This window comes from Megalobrama amblycephala, linkage group LG17, assembly GCF_018812025.1.
Source record: "Megalobrama amblycephala isolate DHTTF-2021 linkage group LG17, ASM1881202v1, whole genome shotgun sequence".
NCBI classification, from domain to species: domain Eukaryota; kingdom Metazoa; phylum Chordata; class Actinopteri; order Cypriniformes; family Xenocyprididae; genus Megalobrama; species Megalobrama amblycephala.
The window spans coordinates 25,333,325-25,359,120 of NC_063060.1; the positions used below are offsets into that span (position 1 = coordinate 25,333,325).

General features: G+C 38.7%; 2 protein-coding genes across 8 annotated transcripts in view; one reads left to right on the forward strand and one right to left on the reverse strand.

The window, feature by feature from the left end:
• dpp6b (dipeptidyl-peptidase 6b) overlaps window positions 1–16,525 on the forward strand; it is a 161,556-nt gene extending 145,031 nt beyond the window's left edge. For all 6 annotated transcript variants that reach the window (XM_048163111.1, XM_048163112.1, XM_048163109.1 and 3 more), the window contains 16 exons: window positions 2,074–2,200; window positions 2,501–2,539; window positions 2,655–2,762; window positions 2,855–2,946; window positions 3,055–3,102; window positions 3,176–3,288; window positions 9,491–9,544; window positions 10,094–10,192; window positions 10,338–10,407; window positions 10,783–10,977; window positions 11,069–11,123; window positions 13,605–13,722; window positions 13,807–13,865; window positions 13,952–14,024; window positions 14,129–14,202; window positions 14,899–16,525. In XM_048163111.1, coding sequence (XP_048019068.1) covers window positions 2,074–2,200; window positions 2,501–2,539; window positions 2,655–2,762; window positions 2,855–2,946; window positions 3,055–3,102; window positions 3,176–3,288; window positions 9,491–9,544; window positions 10,094–10,192; window positions 10,338–10,407; window positions 10,783–10,977; window positions 11,069–11,123; window positions 13,605–13,722; window positions 13,807–13,865; window positions 13,952–14,024; window positions 14,129–14,202; window positions 14,899–15,048 — 1,474 coding nt within the window. In that variant the 3' untranslated portion in view covers window positions 15,049–16,525. The remainder of the gene's footprint in view (window positions 1–2,073; window positions 2,201–2,500; window positions 2,540–2,654; window positions 2,763–2,854; window positions 2,947–3,054; window positions 3,103–3,175; window positions 3,289–9,490; window positions 9,545–10,093; window positions 10,193–10,337; window positions 10,408–10,782; window positions 10,978–11,068; window positions 11,124–13,604; window positions 13,723–13,806; window positions 13,866–13,951; window positions 14,025–14,128; window positions 14,203–14,898) is intronic.
• Window positions 16,526–16,697: 172 nt separating this feature from the next.
• Window positions 16,698–25,796, reverse strand: part of arhgap21b (Rho GTPase activating protein 21b) — a 79,983-nt gene continuing 70,884 nt past the window's right edge. For both annotated transcript variants that reach the window (XM_048163107.1, XM_048163108.1), the window contains 8 exons: window positions 25,647–25,725; window positions 25,120–25,193; window positions 24,903–24,992; window positions 24,504–24,629; window positions 23,638–23,679; window positions 22,508–22,613; window positions 19,958–19,989; window positions 16,698–19,817 (listed from right to left, as the gene is read on the reverse strand). In XM_048163107.1, coding sequence (XP_048019064.1) covers window positions 18,270–19,817; window positions 19,958–19,989; window positions 22,508–22,613; window positions 23,638–23,679; window positions 24,504–24,629; window positions 24,903–24,992; window positions 25,120–25,193; window positions 25,647–25,725 — 2,097 coding nt within the window. In that variant the 3' untranslated portion in view covers window positions 16,698–18,269. The remainder of the gene's footprint in view (window positions 19,818–19,957; window positions 19,990–22,507; window positions 22,614–23,637; window positions 23,680–24,503; window positions 24,630–24,902; window positions 24,993–25,119; window positions 25,194–25,646; window positions 25,726–25,796) is intronic.

Consider the following 25,796-nt stretch of genomic DNA (forward strand, 5'->3'; position numbering starts at 1 on the left):
CTTTATTTGATATCATGAAATATTATTACAATTTTAAATAACGGTTTCATTATATACAGAATATATTTTAAAATGTAATTTATTCCTGTGATGTCAAAGCTGAATTTTCAGCATCATTAAAGTTTCCCTAGAACCTTTTTTAAAAAGATGTAATATAAGTCTAAGGTGTCCCCTGAATGTGTCTGTGAAGTTTCAGCTCAAAATACCCCATAGATTTTTTTAAATAAATTTTTTTAACTGCCTATTTTGGGGCATCATTATAAATGAGCCGATTCAGGGCTACTGGCCCTTTAATTCTTGTGCTCCACGCCCATGGAGCTTGCGCTTGCCTTGAACAGTGCATAAACAAAGTTTACACAGCTAATGTAACTCTCAAATGGATCTTTACAAAGTGTTCGTCATGCATGCGTCGGATTATGTGAGTATACTGTTATATTGTTTAAATTTGATTCTGAATGAATTTGAGGCTGTGCTCTGTGGCTAACGGCTAATGCTACACTGTTGGAGAGATTTATAAAGAATGAAGTTGTGTTTATGAATTATACAGACTGCAAGTGTTTAATAATGAAAATAGCGACGGCTCTTGTCTCCGTGAATACAGTAAGAAACGATGGTAACTTTAACCACATTTAACAGCACATTAGCAACATGCTAACGAAACATTTAGAAAGACAATTTACAAATATCACTAAAAATATCATGCTATCATGGATCATGTCAGTTATTATTGCTCCTTCTGCCATTTTTCGCTATTGTCCTTGCTTGCTTACCTAGTCTGATGATTCAGCTCTGCACATCCAGACGTTCTGCCCTTGTCTAATGCCTTTCATAATGTTGAGAACGTGGGCTGGCATATGCAAATATTGGGGCGTACACCCCGACTGTTACGTAACAGTCGGTGTTATGTTGAGATTCACCTGTTCTTCGGAGGTCTTTTAAACAAATGAGATTTATATAAGGAGGAGGAAACAATGGAGTTTGAGACTCACTGTATGTCATTTCCATGTACTGAACTCTTGTTATTTGACTAGGCCTATGCCAAGATAAATTCAATTTTTCATTCGAGGGCACCTTTAATCATTACAGTCTTCAGTGTCACATGATCCTTCAGAAATCATTCTGATATGATTTGCAGCTCAATAAACATTTATTATTATTATTATTATTATTATTATAATGTTGAAAACCGTTGTGCTGCTTAAAGCTGCTGTCCGCGATTTTTGGCCCTCTAGTGGTTAATAAACAGAACTGCACACGTCTTGCGGAAGAACATTGTAGCCGGAGCTACTTTTCTCCTTGTATGTCTATGGCGAGTCACGCCGTTACTGTGATACTCTGCGGCGAGTCCTACCAGTCTGGTCTAAAATAGTGCGAATATAAAGACTTATTATAAGTGTACCATAATGATTCAGGATAAGACAAAAACACGGTTTGGAAAATGGATTCATGTTGTATATTCTCATTATATAATTTTTGTAAATTTTGAACACAAATAAAAGTTGCGGACTGCAGCTTTAATATTTTTGTGAAAACTGAGATACTTTTTTAAAAATCTATTTGATGAATAGAAAGTTCAAAAGAGCAACATTTATTTGAAATAGAAATTTTACGCTGGACTGCTTCACAAAGAGAGTCAATTCAACGCTCTTGCATTTAAAGTGACACACACAAAAACGGCATGTTTTTGCTCACACCCAAATAGGGGCAAATTTGACAAGCTATAATAAATGATCTGTGGGGTATTTTGAGCTGAAACTTCACAGACACATTCTGGGGACACAAGAGACTTATTTTACATCTTGTAAAAGGGGCATTATAGGTCCCTTTTTTAAATAAAAAAAATACTGATTGCAAACTGTTGAAAGGTAGTGTATTTATTTAACAAACTGTTAAACAGGCTACAGTCAGACTAATAAACTGCATTACTTGGCTTGAATGGCTTTATTAATTTTGGATTTGAGCCAATGAACAAAATAGATTTTTTTTAAACAAACACATTAACCCCCCAAAAATGTACACAGACTCTAATTGACACACTTTGATATGAGTATTGTAATTAGCATCTCTATTCAGGAAAGAGTACTACATCACCATGGTGAAGTGGGCGACCAGCACCAAATTAGCAGTAAACTGGCTGAACCGGGCACAAAACAACTCCATCCTGACCCTATGTGAAGCCACCACAGGCATCTGCACCAAGGTACCTTCTGAAATACACTTGCAAACACACCTGCTCAATCTTAATTATGACTGTTTGCCATGCTTATAATAATAGTCATTAAGACTATAAAATAACACAAATGGAAGGATGTGAATTACGTAGTGACCTTTCATTTTCCAGAAAAGGCTGTGTGTGTGACAGTGCCTATTGTTACATCCAAATGCATGTCAGTTAATGAATGAAAAGATTAGGCAAGTGCTTTGGTTGTACATAAAGGAGTTTGTCGCACAATGGGAGACATACTGAGAGAAAAACAATAATCTTCCGGTGTGTTTTCAGAAACATGAAGATGAAAGTGACAGCTGGCTTCACAGACAGGTGAGTCACGCATCACGCAGCGTCTCAGAGCGCAGACAAGTACGGCGTGTGGGATGTGTGTATAACGGTTGCTGCTCAAATGTACGCTGACGGGAAGACGTGAATCTCTCTGCAGAACGAACCCCCGCTGTTCTCCAGAGATGGTTTCAGGTTGTTCTTCACCCGAGCCATTCCACAGGGGGGCCGGGGGAAGTTTTTCCACATATCCATGTCCACTTCCCAGGTGAGCTGTCACTGATAAACTACCACACAAATTACAAAGGTTCAACAGCACATTAAATGTAAGAAGTGACTTCCTGTTGTCGTCTCTTTCAGCCTAACAGCAGCGCAGACACGCTACAGTCCCTGACGTCAGGAGACTGGGACGTGACGGAGATTTTAGCCTACAACGAGGACACCAAACTTGTGTAAGCATGTGATCTGCAGAATGAAAAAATGAAAATGAAAATAAAGCATTATGCCGTTATTTTGTAACATATTAAGAACAGATATCTGTGACAACAATGCCTTTGCAGATACTTTCTGAGCACAGAAGACGATGCAAGACGGCGTCACCTCTACAGGTATGACAAATGACGTGTGACACACAGCAAAGTATTTGGAAGGATTGCACTGATGACGTTTGTTGTGTTTTAGTGCCAACACCACAGGATCCTTCAACCGCCGTTGTCTTTCCTGTGAATTCAGCTGTGGCTACGTCAGTGGATCATTCAGTCCTGATGCTAACCTCTTCCTTCTCAACTGCAAAGGTTTAATGTTTTTTCTATGCAAAACATCTGTAAATAACTTGTCGTACACTCTAAAAATTGTTTGGTTAAAAACAACCCAAGTTGGGTTGAAAATGGATAAACCCAGCAATTGGGTTGTTTTAACCCAGTGGTTGGGTTAAATGTTTGCCCAACCTGCTGGGTAGTTTTATTTAACCCAACTACTGATTAAAAATGACTATATGGCTGGCTTAAAATGAATCCAAAATAGGTGAGAAATTAAAAATCAGACACATAATTACTAGAGGCAACAATAATAATCAAAAGGTGTACATTTATTAATAAGCAATTTAATAAATGTTTATTGTTTATTATTCATTATCTTATTAATAAATGCTCATTTATTAAACATATTAATAAATGTTAATTTCCAGCATATTTTGGGTTCATTTTAAGCAAGCAATACAGTAATTTTTATACAACAGTTGAGTTAAATAAAACTACCCAGCACGTTGGGCAAACATTTAAACCAACCGCTGCAAAAAAGTATGTAAAAATCTGACAAAAAGACAAAGATACAAGACTATGTATGTAATGTCTTGAATGAGAGAAATAACTACAATCCCAGAAGCATTGTGAATGCTTTTTTAAATCAGTAGTTTTATATAAATATAATTCTCTGATTGGTGGATTTGTTTGCAGAATTATGGGTAATGTAGTTTTCACAAGAAATTATTAAACTGTTAAACTATGATTATTTACCTTTATATCTTTAAAGGTTTAGAAGTTATCGATAAAAATAAATTCCCCTGTCAAGAAAATAAAAGGAGCTTTTACTTTCGGAACCTGACTGTTGCACTCTATAACATGGTTATATGGAATACTTGATTTTGATTGGTCAGTTGCTGCATTCTGCAGTCAGTTTTTGTATAATTGACTGTGGTCATAAGAAACCAATCTCTTACATTTCTGGTTTTGCATCTCTCATATCCTTCTGTACAAAATCAAATAGTTACTCTAAGTAATACTTCATGTCCAATTGTTTTTTGGCAAGTATCCATTTAATATGTCTGATTTCGATGCCGGGGAAATACATAAAGCAAATCGGCCTGTGAATATTTTATATAACTACAATATAGGTAGGTCTAAATTGCTTATATCAATGTTATATATTTCGTCATATCGTCCAGCCCTAAAACTTGTATTTTGTCAGTGTTTATTTAAAAACACCCAATTATGCAGAATATAAGATGGTAAATATTTAATTGATGATTTATGATTTATGATTTACCTCAAAATCCAACATTTTGACACAAAATGAAAACTGCAAAACATGTTTCTCTGCCTGGAGTCCAGCTGTTTCTGTGAATTGCAGCAATCCATTTGATTCTTTTTTCTGTAGCTTTCAGCAGTCTGTAAAATATATACCTCAGATTTTGTGTCAAAGCTATTTGTACAGTCAATCGCAAAGCTCATTCCCAATTTGGATGTGTTTTGTGTGTTTTTCGCGGCATTCATGCTGAAAACCAATGCTGCTACTCAGTCTTTTGCCACTCAGTGAGCGTAACCGCAGTCATAACGGTCAACGTTGACGTCACATGCATACCCTCCATAGGGAACACATATAAACTGCTTTTCCCTCAATAAACTCCCAATTTACTCCTTATTAATAGTTAGTAAGGTAGTTAAGTTTAGGTATTGGGTAGGATTAAGAATGTAGAATAAGGTCATGCAGAATAAGGCATTAATATGTGCTTTATAAGTACTAATAAATAGCCAATATTCTAGTAATATGCATGCTAATAAGCAACTAAAAGACCCTAAAATAAAGTGTTACCTTGTATTTTTCCTTCTTTTATTTTTCTAAATACTAGTTTCTGTTTAGTTGTAAATGCACACTGTTTAGTGTTTGGCTCAGTGAATCTCTCACTGATCTAAGTGTGTTAGTCATGACATCATTACCCTGCTGTGTGTTTTATCAACAATAAAGCATGGTTTCCATGGTCACTGATCTGTTTAGCAGGCTCAGATGAGCACAAGGAAAGGTCAGTGTTTGTGTTATTAATTAGATAAAGTCAGAACAGAGCCGTATGGTCCTTACAGCATGCTGCTTCACCCAGACCTCAGCTAAGAAAGATTGTTTCTTGTAAATTCTTTTTAACACATAAACAGGCAACGTGCACCACAAGATACATAGTCTCTTGTTGGAGGTATGAAAAAGGTCTAGATCTAGGAGCTTTATACTGCTTTTTACAGAGGATGCCATTGAAAACATGGCAAGTCTGTCTCTCACAGCCTCACTTTTATACCTGTCTATGGTTCTGGATATTCTGACTTTGCAGAAAGTAGTTGTACATTATGCAGCCTTCACATGCTATTGGAATTATCGTAAATAAGAGTTTCCTAGTTAAAAACTTGGACATGAATGCCCTCTCAAGTCGTATTTACCACCAGGAAGCTCTGAGATAATTTTGATACCCAAGTTCCCGAGCTGGGCAGGCCATAAACGTTAAATATTGCGGAGGGGAGAACGATTTCTGATATTCTTTATTAGTTTTTTCCACAAGAGCTACATCACCTTGTCATGTCATTCAAGTAAAAAAATTATTTGAAGCGTATTATATGTTTTATACACAGCGAAAATAGCCAGAACCAGCAGCAAGCTGACTATATACGTGAATGTTTATAGTTATAGTCGTCAATGAATACGATATTTTCCAATATTTTCGAAACCTGGTGTCCTCCATGATTCCTGTTCTTTCCGACAATAAAGCACTTGAAATCGACTTCAGAAGTGGGATGTAGTAAATTTCCGTTAGCATGTGAAGGCATTAATCTTACTTTTCTTCAGTAAACAAAAGCAATAAAACTACTAATATTAATTCTGAACATTGTCTTAAGAAGCTGAAAAAGAAAATGAAGTCATATGTTGTTCATGATGTTATTTAGCACATTTTGAAACATCCGTGTCCTCTGAGATGCGTTGCCAGATTAGGGTAAGAAAAAAGATTAATCCACAATATTGACAATCTATGGCCTGGTTTCACAAACAGTGCTTAAATTAGGCCTTAGTTCCGGGGTAGGCAAGTTCGGTCCTAGAGAGCCGCTGTCCTGCAGAGTTTAGCTGCCTATAGTCTTAGTAATCCTGAAGAGCTTGATTAGCTTGTTCAGGTGTGTTTGATCAAGGTTGGAGCTAAACTCAGCAGGACAGCGGCTCTCTAGGACTGAACTTGCCTACCCCTGCCTTAGTTCAATTAGGATATTTAAGCAGCTTTTTTAAACAAATCTTTCACTGATCTAAGTGTTAACATTACTAACATTACTGGTGTGTATCACTAACAGTAACATTACTGGTGTGCATCATGACAAAACAATGGCATTGACATATTTTAAGATATGTCAGCGTAAGTTACTCTCAGTTAAAACAGCTCAAACATGCATTTTAGTCTGGGACTAGCTTAAACCTTGTCTATGAAACCGGGGGTAAGTGTTTTGATTTTTAAAAATTGCACAAGTATTAATATTCACATGTTAAAGGTGCCCTCGAATGAAAAATTGAATTTATCTTGGCATAGTTAAATAACAAGAGTTCAGTACATGGAAATGACATCAGTGAGTCTCAAACTCCATTGTTTCCTCCTTCTTATATAAATCTCATTTGTTTAAAAGACCTCCGAAGAACAGGCAAATCTCAACATAACACCGACTGTTGCGTAACAGTCGGGGTGTACGCCCCCAATATTTGCATATGCCAGCCCACGTTCCCAACATTATAAAAGGCATTAGACAAGGGCAGCCAGTATTAACGTCTGGATGTGCACAACCAAATCATCAGACTAGGTAAGCAAGCAAGGACAATAGCGAAAAATGGCAGATGGAGCAATAATAACTGACATGGTCCATGATATCATGATATTTTTAGTGATATTTGTAAACTGTCTTTCTAAATGTTTCGTTAGCATGTTGCTAATGTACTGTTAAATGTGGTTAAAGTTACCATCGGTTATTACTGTATTCACGGAGACAAGAGAGCCGTCGCTATTTTCATTTTTAAACACTTGCAGTCTGTATAATGCATAAACACAACTTCATTCTTTATAAATCTCTCCAACAGTGTAGCATTAGCCGTTAGCCACGGAGCACTATCAAACTCATTCAAAATCAGAAGTAAACAATATAACAGTATACAATACTCACATAATCCGACGCATGCATGCCGCATGCATGACAAACACTTTGTAAAGATCCATTTTGAGGGTTATATTAGCTGTGTAAACTTTGTTAAGGCACTGTTCAAGGCAAGCGCGAGCTCTGTGGGCGGAGAGCACGGGATTTAAAGGGGCCGCAGCATAAAATCGGCGCGTTTATAATGATGCCCCAAAATAGGCAGTTAAAAAAATTAATGAAAAAAAGTCTATGGGGTATATTGAGCTGAAACTTCACAGACACATTCAGGGGACACCTTAGACTTATATTACATCTTTTAAAAACATAATCTAGGGCACCTTTAAACTGATATTATTATATTTAGTTGATTAAATCTTTGCATTTTCAGCTAGAAATTTTCAAACGGCTGTCCAGCTTTGCTCCTGGAGGGCTACTATTCTGCAGAGTTTAGCTTCAACCCCAATCAAACACACCAAAACCTGCTAAAAGTCTTCAGATTTGCTTAAAGAATACAGGCATCTGTGTTTGATTGCGATTGGGGCTGGTCTCTGCAGGACAGTAGCCCAATCTTTGGACACTTAGACATGTCTTACATGCAGCATATTATTTTTTCAAATAAAACACAGAAATTATTGATGACTTTAGCTTTTTAAACTTTAATAGGACAACGTATCAAAAAATCCTTTGAATATGTTTTACTTAGGTCTAGACTGTAGATAATATAAAAAGTGACAGGAAATGATTTTTTTGCTGACCATTTTCCACTCTTGCCTGTTTCTCATATTTATATTGTTCACCCCAAGTACTTGTAACATGTAGGTTTGTATTTGGCTTTGGTACCTGTTACATTAAGCCAGGCGTTTAATGGCACAAGATGTAAAAAACCATGTCACCCACTTAGAAAGGAAGGAACCTTCTGAGCAATATGCAGTAGTGGCCAAAAATGATGTCCAAAGGGATATTTGTTTTTAATTAGTTTGATTAAACCATCAAAATATGAGGAAAATATTTTAAATATGAGAGAAGAACAAAACTAATCTTGGTTAAAGTATTTATCTGACAAAATTATTTGGGCAAAAAAAGCCAAACTACAGCTACAGGTTTTATTTTACTATGCAAAAATAAATAAATAAATAATAAATAAAATAAAAATGTATAGAAAACCAAAAATCTCACAGGAAAAATATACATTGACTACAACATAATCAGTTATTAATATTTTATATATTTATACATATTAATAATATAAAACAATTGACTTGCTTGCAAAATCTTTAACATGTTTTTTAATAAAAAACATTTTAATTCGAATAAAGGGTCAAGATGTCAATTTTCCTAGGCCAGACACCACTGTTGGCCACTACTGTATAAAGTCCTGCTATATGCCATTTAGAGACAGGTTTATCCAAAATAAGTTATTACAATAATAGAATATTTCACACACATGATGTTTCATTAACAAAGTTCGGGAGGAACACAACACCTTTAAATTATCTATCCAATCAACTCGTCATCAGCAATAATAACGTCTAAACCTATCAGCGTAAGAGGAAGCATATATATATATATATATATATATATATATATATATATATATATATATATATATATATATATATACACACACACACACACACACACACACACACACACACACACACACACACACACACACACACACACACACACACACACACACGCACACACACACACACACACAGAGTCCACTCACCTACATTCCTCAACAGTTTTCAGCATCCCTCCACCACCCAGACTCCTCACTCTTGGCTTGTTCCTACCACAGCCAGGAATACAGGGGAGTACACTGGTTTCGGGCCAAATACAGAGCACAGAGCCCTCTTCTCGGACCGCACGCCAAATATGCATACCATTTACTCTGACTTATTTGTAAGTGTGAACTCGTGAAAGGACAGTAATACAGACAACAAAGCATAAAGCTCAGTGCTCAGTTGCTGAGCTACACAGGAAAGCCCAGATGTGATGACATAAATATATATATGCTGTCAGACGCTATTCCTCACCGCAGTGCGTTTCTTCATGTTTTTTTTCTGTCCAGGCCCTGTTGTGCCACACTCAGCCGTGTACAGCACCAAAGACGGACAGTATCAAAGTGAGTCCTCTTTTTGTTACGCTATCGGCAGGTACAGACACATGATCGTATTTACCTTATCAGCTCTGGACCCAACAAGCCAAGAGCGTGTTTTACTGGAAAGGTATTTCTCACCAAAAGGACATGATAGAAGACCTAGATATGTGCTTTATCAGCAGAGCTGGAAGGTAGAAGTGTGCTTAAAGATAAACACTACAAGAAACACCTCAAATGTAAGATAAATATCAAATTTTGTCAGATTAATTGTTTTAACACCATGTCCTTAAATTGTCTACAGTAAGAGTGTAAGCAGAAGACAACTGAGAATGACTGTGTTTAGAATAATTAGCAGTGATTATCATCAGGGTGGTGGGGGTGATGCTATAGCTATATATATATATATATATATATATATATGAATCACAGAAATATACATTACATTTTAAATATATAAAATAGGAAACAGTTTAGTCAAATAAATGCAGCCTTTGTGAGCATAAGAGACTCTAAAATTGTGTATATTTTATAGCATATAGATGTATCTCTCTGAACATATTTGGTTTCCCTCAGAGCTGCTGGATGTGGAGACCAATGAGGAGTTGAACACCACCTTGAACAACACACAGATGCCCAAAGTAGAGTACAGAAAGATCAGCGTAGATGATTACAGTGAGTATATACATCAAACTAACAGAATCAGGTTTTTTGTTTTTGTTTTACAAAGTTATGCAATTTTGTATGCAATAAGCTATTTTGTTTTACAAAGCTAAGCAATGACTGTCAAAGCACAGTAACTTCTCCATCATTTGCACAGGTCTGAACATCCAGATTCTGAGGCCAGCAGGGTTTGTAGACACAGCTCACTACCCCGTACTGCTGCTGGTGTAAGTGATACACACACGGAGTAACTGACACATGATACACACCAACAACACAATAAACCACACTAATGTTCTCAGTAGCATGAGGAAGTCTGTACTATATGTTTATTGCTAAGTGTGACTGCATCAGTGCCGCTGTTGCTTAGTGAACTAGGGGCGAATATCATGAAAACTTCATATCATTTTTCTTTCTTTTTCGTTTTGGGGTGAAATGTGACCCTGATAATTCTCCATAATATTCACCCAGCAAGTTTTAAGAAGGTATTAGAAAACATATAAAAACAGCAGTGAATGTGTGCTGATATTGTTTTGAGGCTTTATTTGATCATATGTACTATTAGGATGGCAGACACTGAAACAATTGATTAACTGTGATAGGGATGGCACCCCCGGTGGTCAGATGGTGACAGAGCAGTTTCAGGTGGACTGGACCACTGTGCTGGTCAGCTCCTTCAACACCATAGTCATGCGTCTGGATGGCCGCGGCAGTGGATTTCAGGGCACAAACCTCCTCCACCGTGTGAAGAAGAAACTGGGGGAGTTTGAGGAGAGAGACCAGCTGGAAGCCCTTAGGTCAGATCATTGACATGAACAACAATACAGCAGCATCAATGCTGAATGTCAGTTTACTTCACGTTAACATCTCTTCTGTGATTCTCTGCAGAATTATATCACAGCTGCCGTACATTGACATCTCAAGAATTGGAGTTTATGGAAAGGTGCGTTTGCTTGTTGACTGTTGGGGAATAACTGAATACAAGTAGTAATGATTCTAACTTAAGCCTATAAAGCCTACTGTAATATTTGAATTGAATTTCTAAGCCCTCTAAATTGTCAACATGATCAAAACTTTGCCAAAAAACCTGTTGTACTACATGCATTTTTTCATCTGATTGATAGTTTTTAGAAAGTAAAAGGCATTTTAGTATAACTGTAAAAATGTCCACCTGCAGGTTATGGTACATGTCTTTTTGTTGTGAAATCTTTACTGATTTTTATAAAACAGTTAGTTCCTGTCCTTGATTCTGATTGGTCAATAGCTGTGTTTTATTCACGATAAAACACGACTATGACCACTTCACCCAACGGTTCTGTGTATCACTACACAACACCCTTAGCAATCATTCCTGACAACGTAAACTGTTTGTTCTCAATTGATATTGTTCATTGAAGCTTACTGTTTTATGTAGAAGAGTATTGTGAGAAAGAGATCAAGTGAGCGAGTTTCTTACCTGCATTCAGATTTAGTATTTTCCTTCAGGTCAGTTCTATGTTCATAATAAAAAATCAGTTTAAATGTCCGATGTATTATCTTGTCCTTTTAACAGTTAAGGGGTTTTCCCGTGACTGACAGCGCTAGTCAAAGCATTTGTCAGTTGCGTCTTGTTCCGTGTTCACAACAATTCAGTCTTTTCAATGTAAAAGTCTTCGCTACTGACTGACAGTCTTTGCCGCCATCTAATGGCGTAATAATGTACCTTCTGTTGCTGTTCACGGTCAGGGACTATTTTTTCCGGCGGAAGGAAGGCTTTTAGTAAGAGTTTACTTCATGAAAGTTGTATTGATACATATTTTTGGCCTTAATATTTGTATTGTGTGGTAACCGTTTTATAAAAGTAATAAGGTACTCGAGGCTAGTGCTGTATCGTTAATAAGTCACGGCTGAAGGGGTTGCAGGTACTCCACTTCGTGTCGTGCCTATCAACGCCCTTCAGCCGTGACTTATTCACGATACAGCACGGCCTCTCGTACCTTATTGATTACATATGTCTTGCCCTGCACAATTAAAACTACAGAGCTTTGATCATAAAACTAAGCATTTAAATATCATATAAGACATATTATTGACAGATATAGAGTCACAACTGATATTTATATGCATTTTTTGTCTGCTATACTGTTATAAAGAGCTCATTTACAATCTTTCAGAATTTCGTTTTACTTTTTGGCCATATAAATGATAAGTATCAGCAACCCAGTTGCATATTTTTGCTCAGTTTGAGATTCTGAATGAAACTGAGGTGTTTTTTCCATCTTGAGTATGAGTTCCATATTCTCCTATATCGTATTTTTCCAACAAGTAATGGAGTAGCATGACTATTTTTATATCACTATAGACCTAGAAAACATTTGATTATTTGTAATAACATACACTGATGATTCATTCAAAATAAAACCAGGAACACACATTAACCCTTAAATGCATACCTCGGGTCTTTAGTGACCCGGGACGTCATTCACTACCCTCCTCCTCGTTCATTTTTTAAAGTTAGACATCAACCTTCTTGGTATTCCTCAATCAATTCATTATAAAGAATATAACAAGAAAAAAATCATAAAATTATAAAAGAATGCCTATTTTTGTATTCATTTTTTGTAAAAATTGTATAGGGTTGCAAACGACCCGAGGTGTGTATGAGTGTACATATATTTGTTCTGCACAATAATTGAATCTTAGATGACAGAATAAGTGCAATTCGCCTTTATTCCACAAGGTGGCAATGTCTGATACACAATGCTGAAGTAACGACTCATTCAGACAGAAAACGAAATAATAAGAGAATAATGAAATGGCTCAGCGATTTACTGCAGAGCAAGTACTGAACGCAATGAACTATGACTGTAACTGTTACAGGATTGTTCTGGTGAAGCTGTTAGCGATCGAAATATTGATTTTGAAGATGTTGAAAAATATATAGTTCTGAGAATATGTTTGAGATCACGAATAGGCTCATATTTGTGACCTCAAACCTAAAACTAGCCCTTTATTTGCTAAATTTACTGGGAAATGAGCTCTGACGAGGACAGTGATGATGACATAAAACATCTGCTCAAACGGAGCCCTTTCACGCTCCAAAAGTTAACAAAATACAATTTATTTTATTCTTCTGTAATTGTTACTCTAATATCAGAGGAGTTTTATATTATCGCGACAGGTAGAGATCCTTCCGTGTTAGATATAGATCTGGGTCGATAAAGACCCGAATATGTAAGAATGATTGGCGAAACAGTCATGCATTTAAGGGTTAAGTCTTTAGTGGAGTTTTGATTTCATGTTGCCTTTAGGTGGTCTACATTGTTGGATTCATTTTAATGTTCATCAAAATTCTCTCTTGATGAAATTGCACCATGTGATGTATGACTGTATCATTCTGCATCATGTTCATGCATGACTAATAACCTGTTTTTGTCTGCCTCAGGCATATGGAGGATATCTGACCAGCCGACTCTTGCGCTTGGATGAACCTCCAAACACGTTTAAATTCAAAATCAAGTGTGGCACTGCCATCTCCCCCATCACTGATTTCTCTTTATATGGTATGATGTCATATCCCATCATTAATTTATTTCAATAAATGGATGGACTTGTTTCATTGTTAATCATGAACATCTGTCCCACAGCTTCTGCATTTTCTGAGCGCTATTTAGGATCACCGCAGTCCAATAAGAGAGAGTATAAGGTAATGTACACCAACACAGCATTGTTGAAGGTCAAGTCAAATAAATGTTACATATTTGCTTCTATTTTTATTTATTTATTTATTAGATGACACGTTTAACAGACCATTTGGAGCAACTGAGGGACAAGAAACTCATGATAATCCACCCGACGGCTGACGGTAACTCTTGACTTAAGCAGAGCTTCTTATGCTTAATGTGTTTATTTCTTAAATACATCTGTTTCACTGACGCTGGATTGTGTAACATTTCTTTGTTCAAACAGAGAAAGTCCATTTTCAGCACACAGCCAAATTTATCACCCATTTGATAAATGAGAAGGCTAATTATACATTACAGGTAAGAGCTTATCATCCACTGATTAAAGCTTTCAGCAATTGTTTCTGCAGTTTTTTTTTTTTTTTTTTTTTGGTGTTTGTTACATATTGCTCATACTAAAGGTCTTGCAATTTAAACAAACTACTGAGACTAATTATTAAGTGTTAAAGGGATAGTTCACCCAAAAATGAAAATTCTGTAATTATTTACTCAACCTCAAGTTGTTCCAAACCTGTACACATTTCTTTGTTCTGCTGAACACAAAGGAAGATATTTGGAAGAATGTTTGTAACCAAGCAGATCTCACCCCCCATTGACTACCATAGTATTTTTCTTTCCTACTATGGTAGTCAATGGGGGGCGAGATCTGCTTGAAACAACTTGAGGGTGAGTAAATGATGACAGAATTTTCATTTTTGGGAATCACTTTAATAACTCTTTCTGTACCTTTTGTGCCATAAACATGAATGGCACCTCCAATCTTGCGGCTCACTGAGGAGATCTCTACATGCTAAAAACCTCTCAGACATAAGTAATGAATATTGTACTATTATATTGATTTCACAAAGTGGAAAACGTACAATCTTCTCACATGAGTAATACATTCATTTTTCAGTGAATATCCTGTTTCATTCAGAAATCTGTCACATTAAGGTAGTAAAACAGATAGTACTTGAGTGGGTGAGGCAATTGCATAATGTTTTTCTGTTTTTTCAGATCTACCCAGATGAAGGCCACTTCCTTCACTCGAAAGACTCACAGCAACATCTAAGTCAGTCGCTGGTCAACTTCTTCGTTGAGTGTTTCAGACCACCAGAGATAATGAGTGAAGACAAACTGGAGCAGGACAATGAGGATGATGGTTAAAGTCCTATTCATATCCAGCACAAGCCAGCTTACAGCTCAATATGCAAACTCCTCCCCTCCATTACACCATTCCTTCATTCCCATGTTAGTTCTGATGGCTTCTCCTGAGCCTCTGCATGGACCACGCCCCTCAACTCTGATTGGCTCATTGGATCCAGGAAAGAGTTTGAATGACTTGGTGATAAAATAACCTGTGGAGGTACATGTTGAACCATTTCATACTCACAGCATCACACAAGCAGTGTGAGAAAACTGGATAAACTGGAGTGATTCGGACAAACTGTCAAGCTCTTTTGCTTGTGTTCTCTAATTCATACATTGCTGACAGAAAGCTTTAAGAGATGACAGCACAATATACAGAAGAATGATTGGCCAGAATACCGAAGCTGCAAATTACTCAATTATTTTCCCTGCTGCATACCATTCTGAGTTTAATACAGTTATTACAGTTTAGGGCCTTTATTTGGGTATAAATGTCATTGTGAACTCATTTGTTTCTGTCATCAATGTCAAAGTCATGAGGCCTGTTTGTGCTAAACGAATTTTTGTGCAAAATGTTCATAAAATCATTTGTGTCAGCTGAATGTGGCAATTTACGTAAAAAAAAAAAAAAAAAGAGTAGCATAATGCTGCCTTAACGTGCTGTCGGAAATTTGGGAGGGCGTTCGTCTGCAGTTTTTGCCCAGGAAACTCATAGGCCTATTTACGATAATTCCGAGAGCACATGAAGGCAGCGTAATTCATAAAGTCTTACAGGAATTTGTTCTGATCGTTTCAAATGTGCTACAGTAAAACAGTTGCTTTAAAATTGATCCGTTGTAGTAATGATCCACAGCAGCATCCATATTGTTTATTAGTGAATCGGCCCATTCTGAGAAGCATAGTCTTCAATTTTTTTTAGATTTGAGTGCAGCTGCAAATGTCTATTGATATTCATTTAGTCACTGTGCCTTATTGGAATAAACCTGCTCAAGACAGGCAGTCCATGAGGTAGGATGAATAATTTATGGACAGATTGGGAAAAAGTTTAGAAATAGTTTTACGTTATCAAAGAGAGGACTAAGAACCATGCCACAATCCTGCCAAGAACATTTTCTTTACAGTCCTGTGTACTGGTTAAGTTGTAATTAATACAGTAGATTAACTGTGAGTACAAAATTCATAGGACTAGCGTCTTTGGGCAGGTATGCGTTTTTTTTTCTTTCTGTCATATGTGGTTACAAAGGTTTTTAAAGAACGTTTTGCATAGAATATATTTTCTTGCTATATAATTTGGCATGGTGGCAAGATGATTTCTTTTGTGTTAATGTATCTATTTATGTGTCATTACTTTTGACAGCTTGAATGTTCCTATGTGGTTCCACTGAATTTATTGTTGTAAGTGAAATCCTGTCTTGTAAGCAGATGCACTGATGTGTAAATTACTGTTTTGGTCCCTACTTGTGTGTACCTTGTACATAAAGCATTTTGAAAGCTATTTTGTTTTCTCATTTAAAAGCAAGGTTCTATACAGCTGCATTCATGCGGTTCGCATTTATTGGACAAAGACTCAAGGACTGTTTTGTTGGTAGCAAATTCCTGCGATGACAGTCTGCCCCCTTGTGGCCTCACACTGAGACTGACAAAGAACTGAAATAATTCCACACTAGTTATTTATCAGACAAAAAGGGTTTATTTTCCAGTGTTTTACAATGCGCGTCTACCACGAGTGCAGACCCAGCATGATACAAACAGTTAGGGAAGCATTGTTCACACAAGGGGATACTTGTGAGCCCCAGAGATGATTAGCATGTTCGCATTCACTCCCCCAGGTCCCTTAACCTCACCTCTGTATCATACAATACTTACAAAAAGAAACTGATGCGATGAAGATGACCGGAGGAAGAGGAGCAGCTAAAACATGTAATAGATATGTACATTTAAGTTACTTACTTTACAGGAATATTTAAAATTCAAGTCTGGTTAAAATACCAAATGCAAAACTTAAAACAATAATGCATTAAAATAGTGTTAAGACCCAGGAGGAATGCTGTAGGAATGGAAGCTTCTCATTTTTCCATGAATGAAGTCTGGCTAAGGTGAAGAGGAATTTTTTTTTCTTTTCTTACACCTTAATGTATCTGAGATGTGGCACCTTCAACAACCCAAGACCAGTATTCAATATGAGGCACTTTCATGATCCAAAGACACCTGATTTGTTCTTTAACAATCCATTCTTTTCCCATAATTTTTTTCCAGCTTTACGCCAGAGACAGTAATCATGTCTCAGTAGTCGTAGTATAACAAACATCAACATGTACACAGCAAATTGCATCAGAGGGAAGTTGTTTTGAATTTCTTTTTGTCTTCTGTTATTTAAAAAAAAAAAAAAAAAGTTTACTGTGCCGAGTGTCTGCCATGCATTGCATTTAAAAAGGAAAACGAAACAGACACCGTTCCATAGCACAGCACGCAAAGCAGTCCAAACACAGGCAGAATAAACAAAAAGCACAGAAAGGGGAAATATATACACTTCATAAATGAAAATGGCAGTTTGTTTAGTATTACAATAAGCAGATACATTCTTGTTTTGGTTACTGAAGGATCTATCACAACAACACCAGGGGCCTCTTTACACTTTCCAATAAAATGAATCTTTTGTCAAGGTTCAAGACACTCTAGTCTTCTCAACATCCTACAATTCCAGACTACTGACCTACCTGCTCAGCCTATTTCTCGGTTACTTGCCTTTCTCTTCCAAGCCATTTGGACTAAAACTGCTCCATTATGTGATGTCTCAGTCATCTTAACTCTACACTCAAATCTAAAATCTATATTCACTGGAACTCGAGCTCACCCAGTCTTCCATCAATACTGCACTTCGGTTGGCCTACAGTGAGAGGGCCTCTGTTCACTGTACAACATTGGGTCTGTACGTAATTTCATTCACAGAAGGAAATATCACAGGATGTTTTAAAAACATTTCTTGAAACTTTACCGGTCCAGAGAACACTCAACAGCGATTTAATTCAGACTTTCTCCTTATCTCGAACATCACACAAACAAACACACACTTACGCTCATGATATTCAACTAGCATTCTACTGCCGACGCCAACATGGCTTACAAGCATCACTCAAGTACCTTAATACATGCCGATACTCAGACACTCATAAATTGTGTACTCATATATATACACATGTGTGTGCATATATACACGAGTATACACTCAACACACACTTTCACAGGTACTGATAGAAACGGGAACGGACCACTTGAGCACCAGAGAGTTTGTGAGGGTGGGCATCCGCGGCTAGGCTTAGGCTCTTGCTCTGAGCAGCCACTACATCTCCATTGAGGAGCTGACCCAAGTGGGAGTGTGAGGGCCCAGCGGATAACAGGTCCCGTGATCGGGAAGGGTGCAGGTCCAGCCCATCCAGGCTAACTTCAGGGTTGCTGGCGCGGTGTCGCTCTCGAGCTATCCAGTCTCTGATGGAGAAGTCCTGCGAACTGCACTTAGGCTTTAAACGATCCATAGCCGAGAGCTCGTTGCCCTCGACTCTTTGCCAGTCCCCAATTACCGACAACTCGGCAAAGTCCCGCTGACCACCCATGGTGTGCCTGCGGCGGATATTGGTTTTCCGTTTACTTCGAGTCTCGGGGGACCTGGTGCGCTGGGAACCCACCCCGAACATGTCATCAGCTGACGTCCGCAGTCGACACTTTAACCTGTCAGTGATTTTGATTCGCCAAATGGGTTCAGCACGCTCCGATTCACTGCGAGAGGAAGAGCTTAGACTGCCAGTGGACCGGCCCTTGACTGCCTCAAGCACTCGCGATAGTCGACTAGAGTCCTTGTCGCTTCGGCTCCCATCTGCTGAAGACTCGCTGTCCGTCTTCTGCCGACTCCCCCTCTTGCGTGCCAGGGTATCACACGCAATGATTCGATGAGAGGGGATGAGGTTTGGTACATCTTGCAAAGGTGTGACGCTACCCTCCAGTGGGTTGCTATCTTCAGTTGGCCCGCTATCTCGTCCACCGGCAAAGACTGATAAGTCGCTCTCACTGTCGGTCTCCATGGGCCGTCCCTCACTAATGAGTTCACTTCTTTCATCATCAGCATCATCCCCACGGCTTTCGGCGACAGACTGCACCTCTGGACTGAGGGCAATTGACTCCACCCCCGTGTGGAAAGTCATGGAGGAGGTGGTGGAGTAATCTGATGTGATAGAGCAGACTTCTGCTCCTGGGCCCATTCCTGTATTCTCCATCCAGTGGCCTGGTGTCCTTCCGAGCCTCATCCTTGGTACTGAGGCCTGGGAACTGGTGCTGTTAAGCGTGCCCAGATCCGAGACACATCCATCGTCATAGTTGGAGGGAGGATCGGACAGGGAACTTTGGCGAGTCATCTGCATGTGATAACTAGGTTTGGGTGATGTAATGGTTTTAGGTGAGGGACAAGTTTGCCGGGGCAGATGTTCAGAGATGAGCTGCTTGTTTTCAGAGGTGAGGTCAAGACAGTCTCCTGGGCTCTGGTCATCATCCTCAGTCCTTTCTATTTGGTCATCGAGCCCTACTTCACTCTCAGCATCTTCGGTTTGATCATCAGCAGGCCAATTTGGATCATTTTGCACCGGAAGATTTGTCTTGGAAAAACTAGCATCCAGGTCATCATCAGAGCTGCTCGGCTGAGGCTTGTCCTTAGGCTTTTTGCGCTTGCGACTAGCAAAGATGGAAGTACGTAGCAGCTCTCTACTATATTGGTCCTTACCAGATCCCCAGGAACCCTGCTACAGAACCAAGCAAATAGAGAAAAGTGTAAGTTTACAATACATTTTGATCAATCCAACATCACAGGGAAGTGGGCTTTTGCAGCCTTTCTTCTTTCATACAAGGTGATTTTGTAATGATCTCAAGAGAAAGTACTTACCTTTGATTTGGCAGAGTCACTGGTGGTTGAATCTAGTGGAACAGGGAGAGAAAAAAGTAAGTAGGCTATTTCAGGTGGAATACAGAAGGGACAAAGAGCCAGAGACAAGGGGGGACTGAAATATAAATATCCTTCACCACAACAGCAGCGGAACAGCACAAACAGTGGAGTCATGTAGAGATCCGAGAGATGAAGGCGACACAGTTAAGCCATCACACACAGAGAAATGGAGGAAAGAGGAATGAGTGATGACAAGAACCCGGCAGTGTGCAGTAAGACAGGAGGCAGCTCATGCACACATTCACACAGACAGACATCCTGTCCACACTGAGATCGCCAATCACTGACACACACACAAACATACACACAGAAACAGCTGAACAGGTCTAAAGGCATTCTTTCCCAACTCAGAGACATCACCAAGGCAGGGATGGACAACCTTACAGCTATGTATTGGGGGGTGAGTGCTGTAGCAAATGTGGTCAGAGACTGGATGTTGCTGCTATTTGCAAATGACTAAGTATGCTTAATTCTTGACTTTTGTAAACCTATATTGCATCATGGGATTTATATGCTTTATACATGCACATTGTCATTTAGTCACAACTTGAAAACATAAAATGTTTGATTTTGTTTAGGACGTTACATATTGTGTTTTTGTAGCCAACTATGTAATATATTTCATGGCATTTCTAGTAATTGAAAGGCAGTTTGTGGTTATAGAATTGAAGTGCACAGCAACTATTAGCTCAAATAGTTGTGATCATTCAACTATGTACTAACTGCAACAAGGTTAGATTTTTTTTTTTTAATGAGACAGGCACAGAGATGTGAAGTTGTGGAGTAAGAAAAGTTTTAAAGGATGTTCACATTGGAGGTCACCACGTAGCTGTATTGTGCTTGGCTAGTCTGCCTACTGAGGTGAATTATGCGACCTCCACAGTCTGCTCTTTCATTAGTTGTCACCACATCACATCTCTTATTGTTTTCTTGAGTGGTTTAAATGGCTCAATTCAACACTAGCAGTTAGTTACACAGCACCTGAATGGTAGCTATGACACGGCAAATCGCCGCCAGTCTGAATGTCTGAGTCACTTGGGGAATCATATCTGTGTTGAACGGTATCAGCCTTTCGGTGCAGAACATGGAGATGCAGAATGAATTAAAGCACTGAGAGACTATGACAAGGGACAACAAGGGTCAGATATGACAGGAGGGCAGAAAGGGGCTAAAGGGGCCAAAGCTATAAGGTGGTAGAGCAGCTACGAGGAGGAAGAAAGTCCTTAAGATGGGCTACTTCACCACTCAAAAGCCCCTTTGCTCACTCTCCATCAGAAATACTATTGCTTTTGAATGGTATGAGATTCATCGGGAGCTTTATGATTTAAGCCGGCTCAGCCCCTCACCACACCCCTTCAGACATCATCAATGACAGTTACTGTATGTCACATGACTGGAAGAAATCCTGGAGACCATACCATGCTAGAACTCCATGCGGTCAGCTTCAGAGACAACGAGAGACAGCAAAGAGGCTTTTCAGACACATTACACCATCACAGCTCTGTATCCTCTCTGTTAATAATAGTCTTATAAGATATGAAACGTGCAACACGACGATGACAAATATCAACTTCTCTGACACTCTTTTTTTTGTTTCTTTTGTTTTCTGGTGGGTTTGTCCCGGATTCGCTTTCAATTTATAAGAATCGGGGATTTCTGCAGACTAGGCAGCTACATTGGGGACAACACTCCTCCTTCTTCCTACAGTCCCAGCTGTCCATCACAGACATTACAGAGTCCATCAGTGACATCACCGAGTGATAGACGCCGCCCACTTGGCCTGTGTCAAGATTGGGTAATGTGTGAGCAGTGCTGGACAGGGACAAGGGAGAAGAAAAACACTAGAGACAAGATGGGTCAGACGGGTAAACCTTTGGTGGTTTATTATTGATTTTTCCATTTCTTTTGGGAAAGAACATGCCAGGTTAGCACAAGAGAAGGGTAAGGAGGGAAAAGAACTGAAAGAAAAGGAGGAGTGGAGTCATAACAGAGACTAAAGCATTAGGGAGGGATGACAATGAGTGAGGTTCAAACCAATACAAACCAAAGCAAAAAGAGAATTCTGGAGAAATCATATAATTGAAATAAAGAACTAGTCAAAAAAATACAATGGCTGAAGGTATAGAAACAATTCAATGAAAAAGGTTCATTCATAAGCTTCACAAACATAGGAACTATTTTATCCAATTTTTCAAACAGCTCATCAAATACGTTTGACCAATGCAAAATTGCTAAAATAGTTCACCTTTACATATGCACCAAGACATTTCTGGCAAGCTTGCTCTCGTTTGCTCTAAACATTGACAGATCTAAATGGCAAGCATGAATATCTGCTAATCATCTGAAATATACTAAGAGAGTGAACAAACACACACACACACACAATAACATCTGACCACCCTGAATGTTTCAATTTGGTGTTAATTAATATCCATTCTTCTATACTCATATCCCTGGCCTGGAAATGTTGGACTATGAAGGAAAGATTACCTGAGACGTCTCCGGGCGATGGAGCAGTACGGCCAATGTTGGTCAGCAGATGGTCAATGTTGGGCACAGGCTGAGACTGAACGGTGCTCTCTTGCTCCACGGTGGTCTGACATACACAAGTAATGATATGTAAAAATTCATGTCACTGAAATGAGGTATATCGAAAACATTCAGTGAAGTCTTAAGCATATGCATGTATGAGCTTTGCCAAACAGACAAATGTTTTCATTCAAAACAGATTTGAAACACTGTTTTCAATGCCAAGAGTATGTGTTTTATGAGCAGTGGCAGCTTCAACTGCCATGTAAACCATGCAAATGCTTGGGGCCTTAGTGGGTCCACAAAGTCCACAAGTGACAATAAATCCATGTGTTCATTTTCCAGCAAATCACGACTTAAAATAAATTGTGTCAATTTCTTGTAGGTTTATAGTCTGTTATTGCATGAAAGTGAAGAGCAGAAAATAGTGGAAGTGTTTAGTTTATTAGTGCTTTGTTGATTTTGTATTCAGCTTTTTGAAAGAAAAAGGCAAGTTTGTATTTAGTAGCAGTGGATTTCACTCGCGGATCAGTACCACAGCCATTTAAAGAAGAAGCACTGTATGCTATGAGTGTACGACCTGTGCACTGTATGCTATAAGTTAAAGTGGCTTTCTTCAATTCTGCATAAAGATGCAAAGCTGCATGAAGCCTTATTAAAGTAAGCTTCTAACTTGCCTCACACCCTAGTATCAGATGTACCTGTAATGTAGCTTTTGTTCTGTAGAAAATGAAATAATGCATCAGGTCTGAACTTTACTTGGGGTCCGAAAAATTATAAATCTGCCCTTGTAAAGGAGTAGGCAGTCCTTGGATGTGGCCATTTTACGTCCCTAACCACCTCTAAATGCGCTGAGGGGATTCAATGTTTCAATACAGATGTTAATACCAGGTGGAAATGGGACCATAGGGAAACTGAGAACATGTTGAGGGTGACTATTCGTTTTCATGACCAGTGTTACCTTGGAGACTCAGTGGTTATACTGAGCCAAGACTCAACTACTAGATCTTGGAAAAGGATTGCAAGGTGATGCTTGTTTAGGGCTGCCATTCTCCACTCAAGAGGAGAATGGCAGGAAGCTATAGACTCACCGTTGGCTCCTCATCTCCATCTTCTGTGAAGAACCAATCATACTGTAGAAGACAAAAGCAGACAAAGTTCAGCAGAATTCAGACATCAATTTACACATATACCCCTTTTCCACCAAGGCCGTTTGAGTGCTGGTTCGGAGCCAGAGCCTAGTTTCAAATCAGTTCTTTGTCTTTCGACACACAAAGCACCAGCTCCGAACCAGGAAAAGTGGTTCGTAAGTAGCACCAAAACGTTGCTGGGCTAGAAGTAAGAACTGCTTGCGTCAGGGGCTGGGGGCGGGGTTACCATGACCAACAAGAAACCTGTGACCGCCATTTTTGAAATAGCAGCTAATCGAGCTAATAGCAGCTCGATTGTAATCTCCGTCTATATACAAATTACGGCGAGTCGTGTTTGGATGGCGATGTAGGTACACAAAGCTATGAGCATCAACAGTAGTGAAACATCCGCGATGGTTGATAGAAGGCTTGTTCGAGATGCATCGGAGCAGCGCTGACCGATTCAGCGGGTGCCGCGGATCCGCGGGAGTGTTTGTAGAGCATACGACTCCTTGCGCTTTTGGATCGTTCTCGCGGAGCTTTGATGTCATGCGCCGATCGCTATGCGGGAAGCCGATGCATCTCAAACAAGCCTGGTGTGTTTGTGTTTGGCGCTGAAGCGCTAGCTTTGCTGTGAAATATGAGACATATACGTGACGTAAGACCTGACTCTGTGGTGGCTCTCTAGCCCGTGGAAAGGCAAACCGGTTCTTAGAAGGCTCGTCAGTTGAACCAACTCCGAACTGGCACTAGCACTAGCTCTGAACTAGCACCCGGTTCATGCTGGTGGAAAGGGTGTAATAGAGATTAAAGGAAAATGGTCTTACTTGCTGAATGAGAGTCTCAACAATCTTGTACTGATCAGGCATGTGCGTGACCATGTGCGTCATGTTGTCTTCAGAGGTTCTGACAAGGGTTGGGCCAAACACGATGGCCAAGTTACGTGGCTCCATCTAATTAATACAAAAAAAGCCTTGTAAAGAAAGCTTTCAATTCCTTTCTTTTCTATCTATAGGAGAAATTATTGGCGTCACACAACAAGCAGCACTGCAGTTTTAATGACCTGTTAAGAATTACATAATTTAATGTTTAACTTTTATGAAATAGTAATTACTAACCACAAAACCGGCTTAAGGTTTATTCAGTATTTTAATTTATAATTTCTTGTAAGATTGTTCAAAACACCTAAACGGGGTAAATTTAATGAATATCTACAAAGCTCATACCTTGTTCTTCTCACAGTTTTCAGAGACAGTTTTGAGATGTCCAGAGAGGAACTTGAGTGTTTCATAATGATGGTCTGGTAATTCGTGTATCTGGGAGGAATAAACAGTAAATGTGATTTATTTCCAACTGTTGAGGATTTTATTGCTGATTTTATTTCTCCAATCTAGTAAACATCAATATTTAGTAAATCAACAGCAGTCTTCAGATAAACTGTACCAGTCTCTTCAGTGCTTTTAACCGCTCAACAGGGTCCTCCATTCGATTGGCATCAATAAAGTTGGAATATTTTTCTATAATCAGAGCAAAACAAGCATCATTAGAACACTCCTGAAGTCCATTAATCAGGGTCCCCATATTCAAAAAAGCTACCAAAGTAAAGAAGTATTTCTGCTGAATGCAAAAAAAAAAGAAGAAAAAGAATTACTATAGAACTATACTATAGAAATTTCATTTTTAAACACCATTCTGTGAACTTTTTCTTTTCTTTAAAAAAAAAAAAAAAAAAAAAAAAAAAAAAAAAAAAAGATTTTATTTTTTTCCACGCCTTTATAATTTTCACGCCTGCAAATCATGATTTTAAAAATTCTAGATATTTTCAGGTTTTCCACTGTCTAATGTAGTCCTCTAGGAGGAGTGCTTCCTCCACAAGTGGAGAAAATAGGGCTTGAATACAAGTTTCTCTATTAGAGAGTGAAGCGTTTTCCATTTGTTTTGTATAAAGCCTATGCGATCATGGGTCTCACCATTAGTAAACAGAGGCTCAGGAAGTTTCCTGAAAAAGGACTTAAGCAAACTGCTGATCACATTGAGGTCTCGCCACTTCTGCTGAACAAAATAAAAGCATAAAGATCAGGACTGCCTTTAAGGAACAAGAGTCACATATGATATCACAG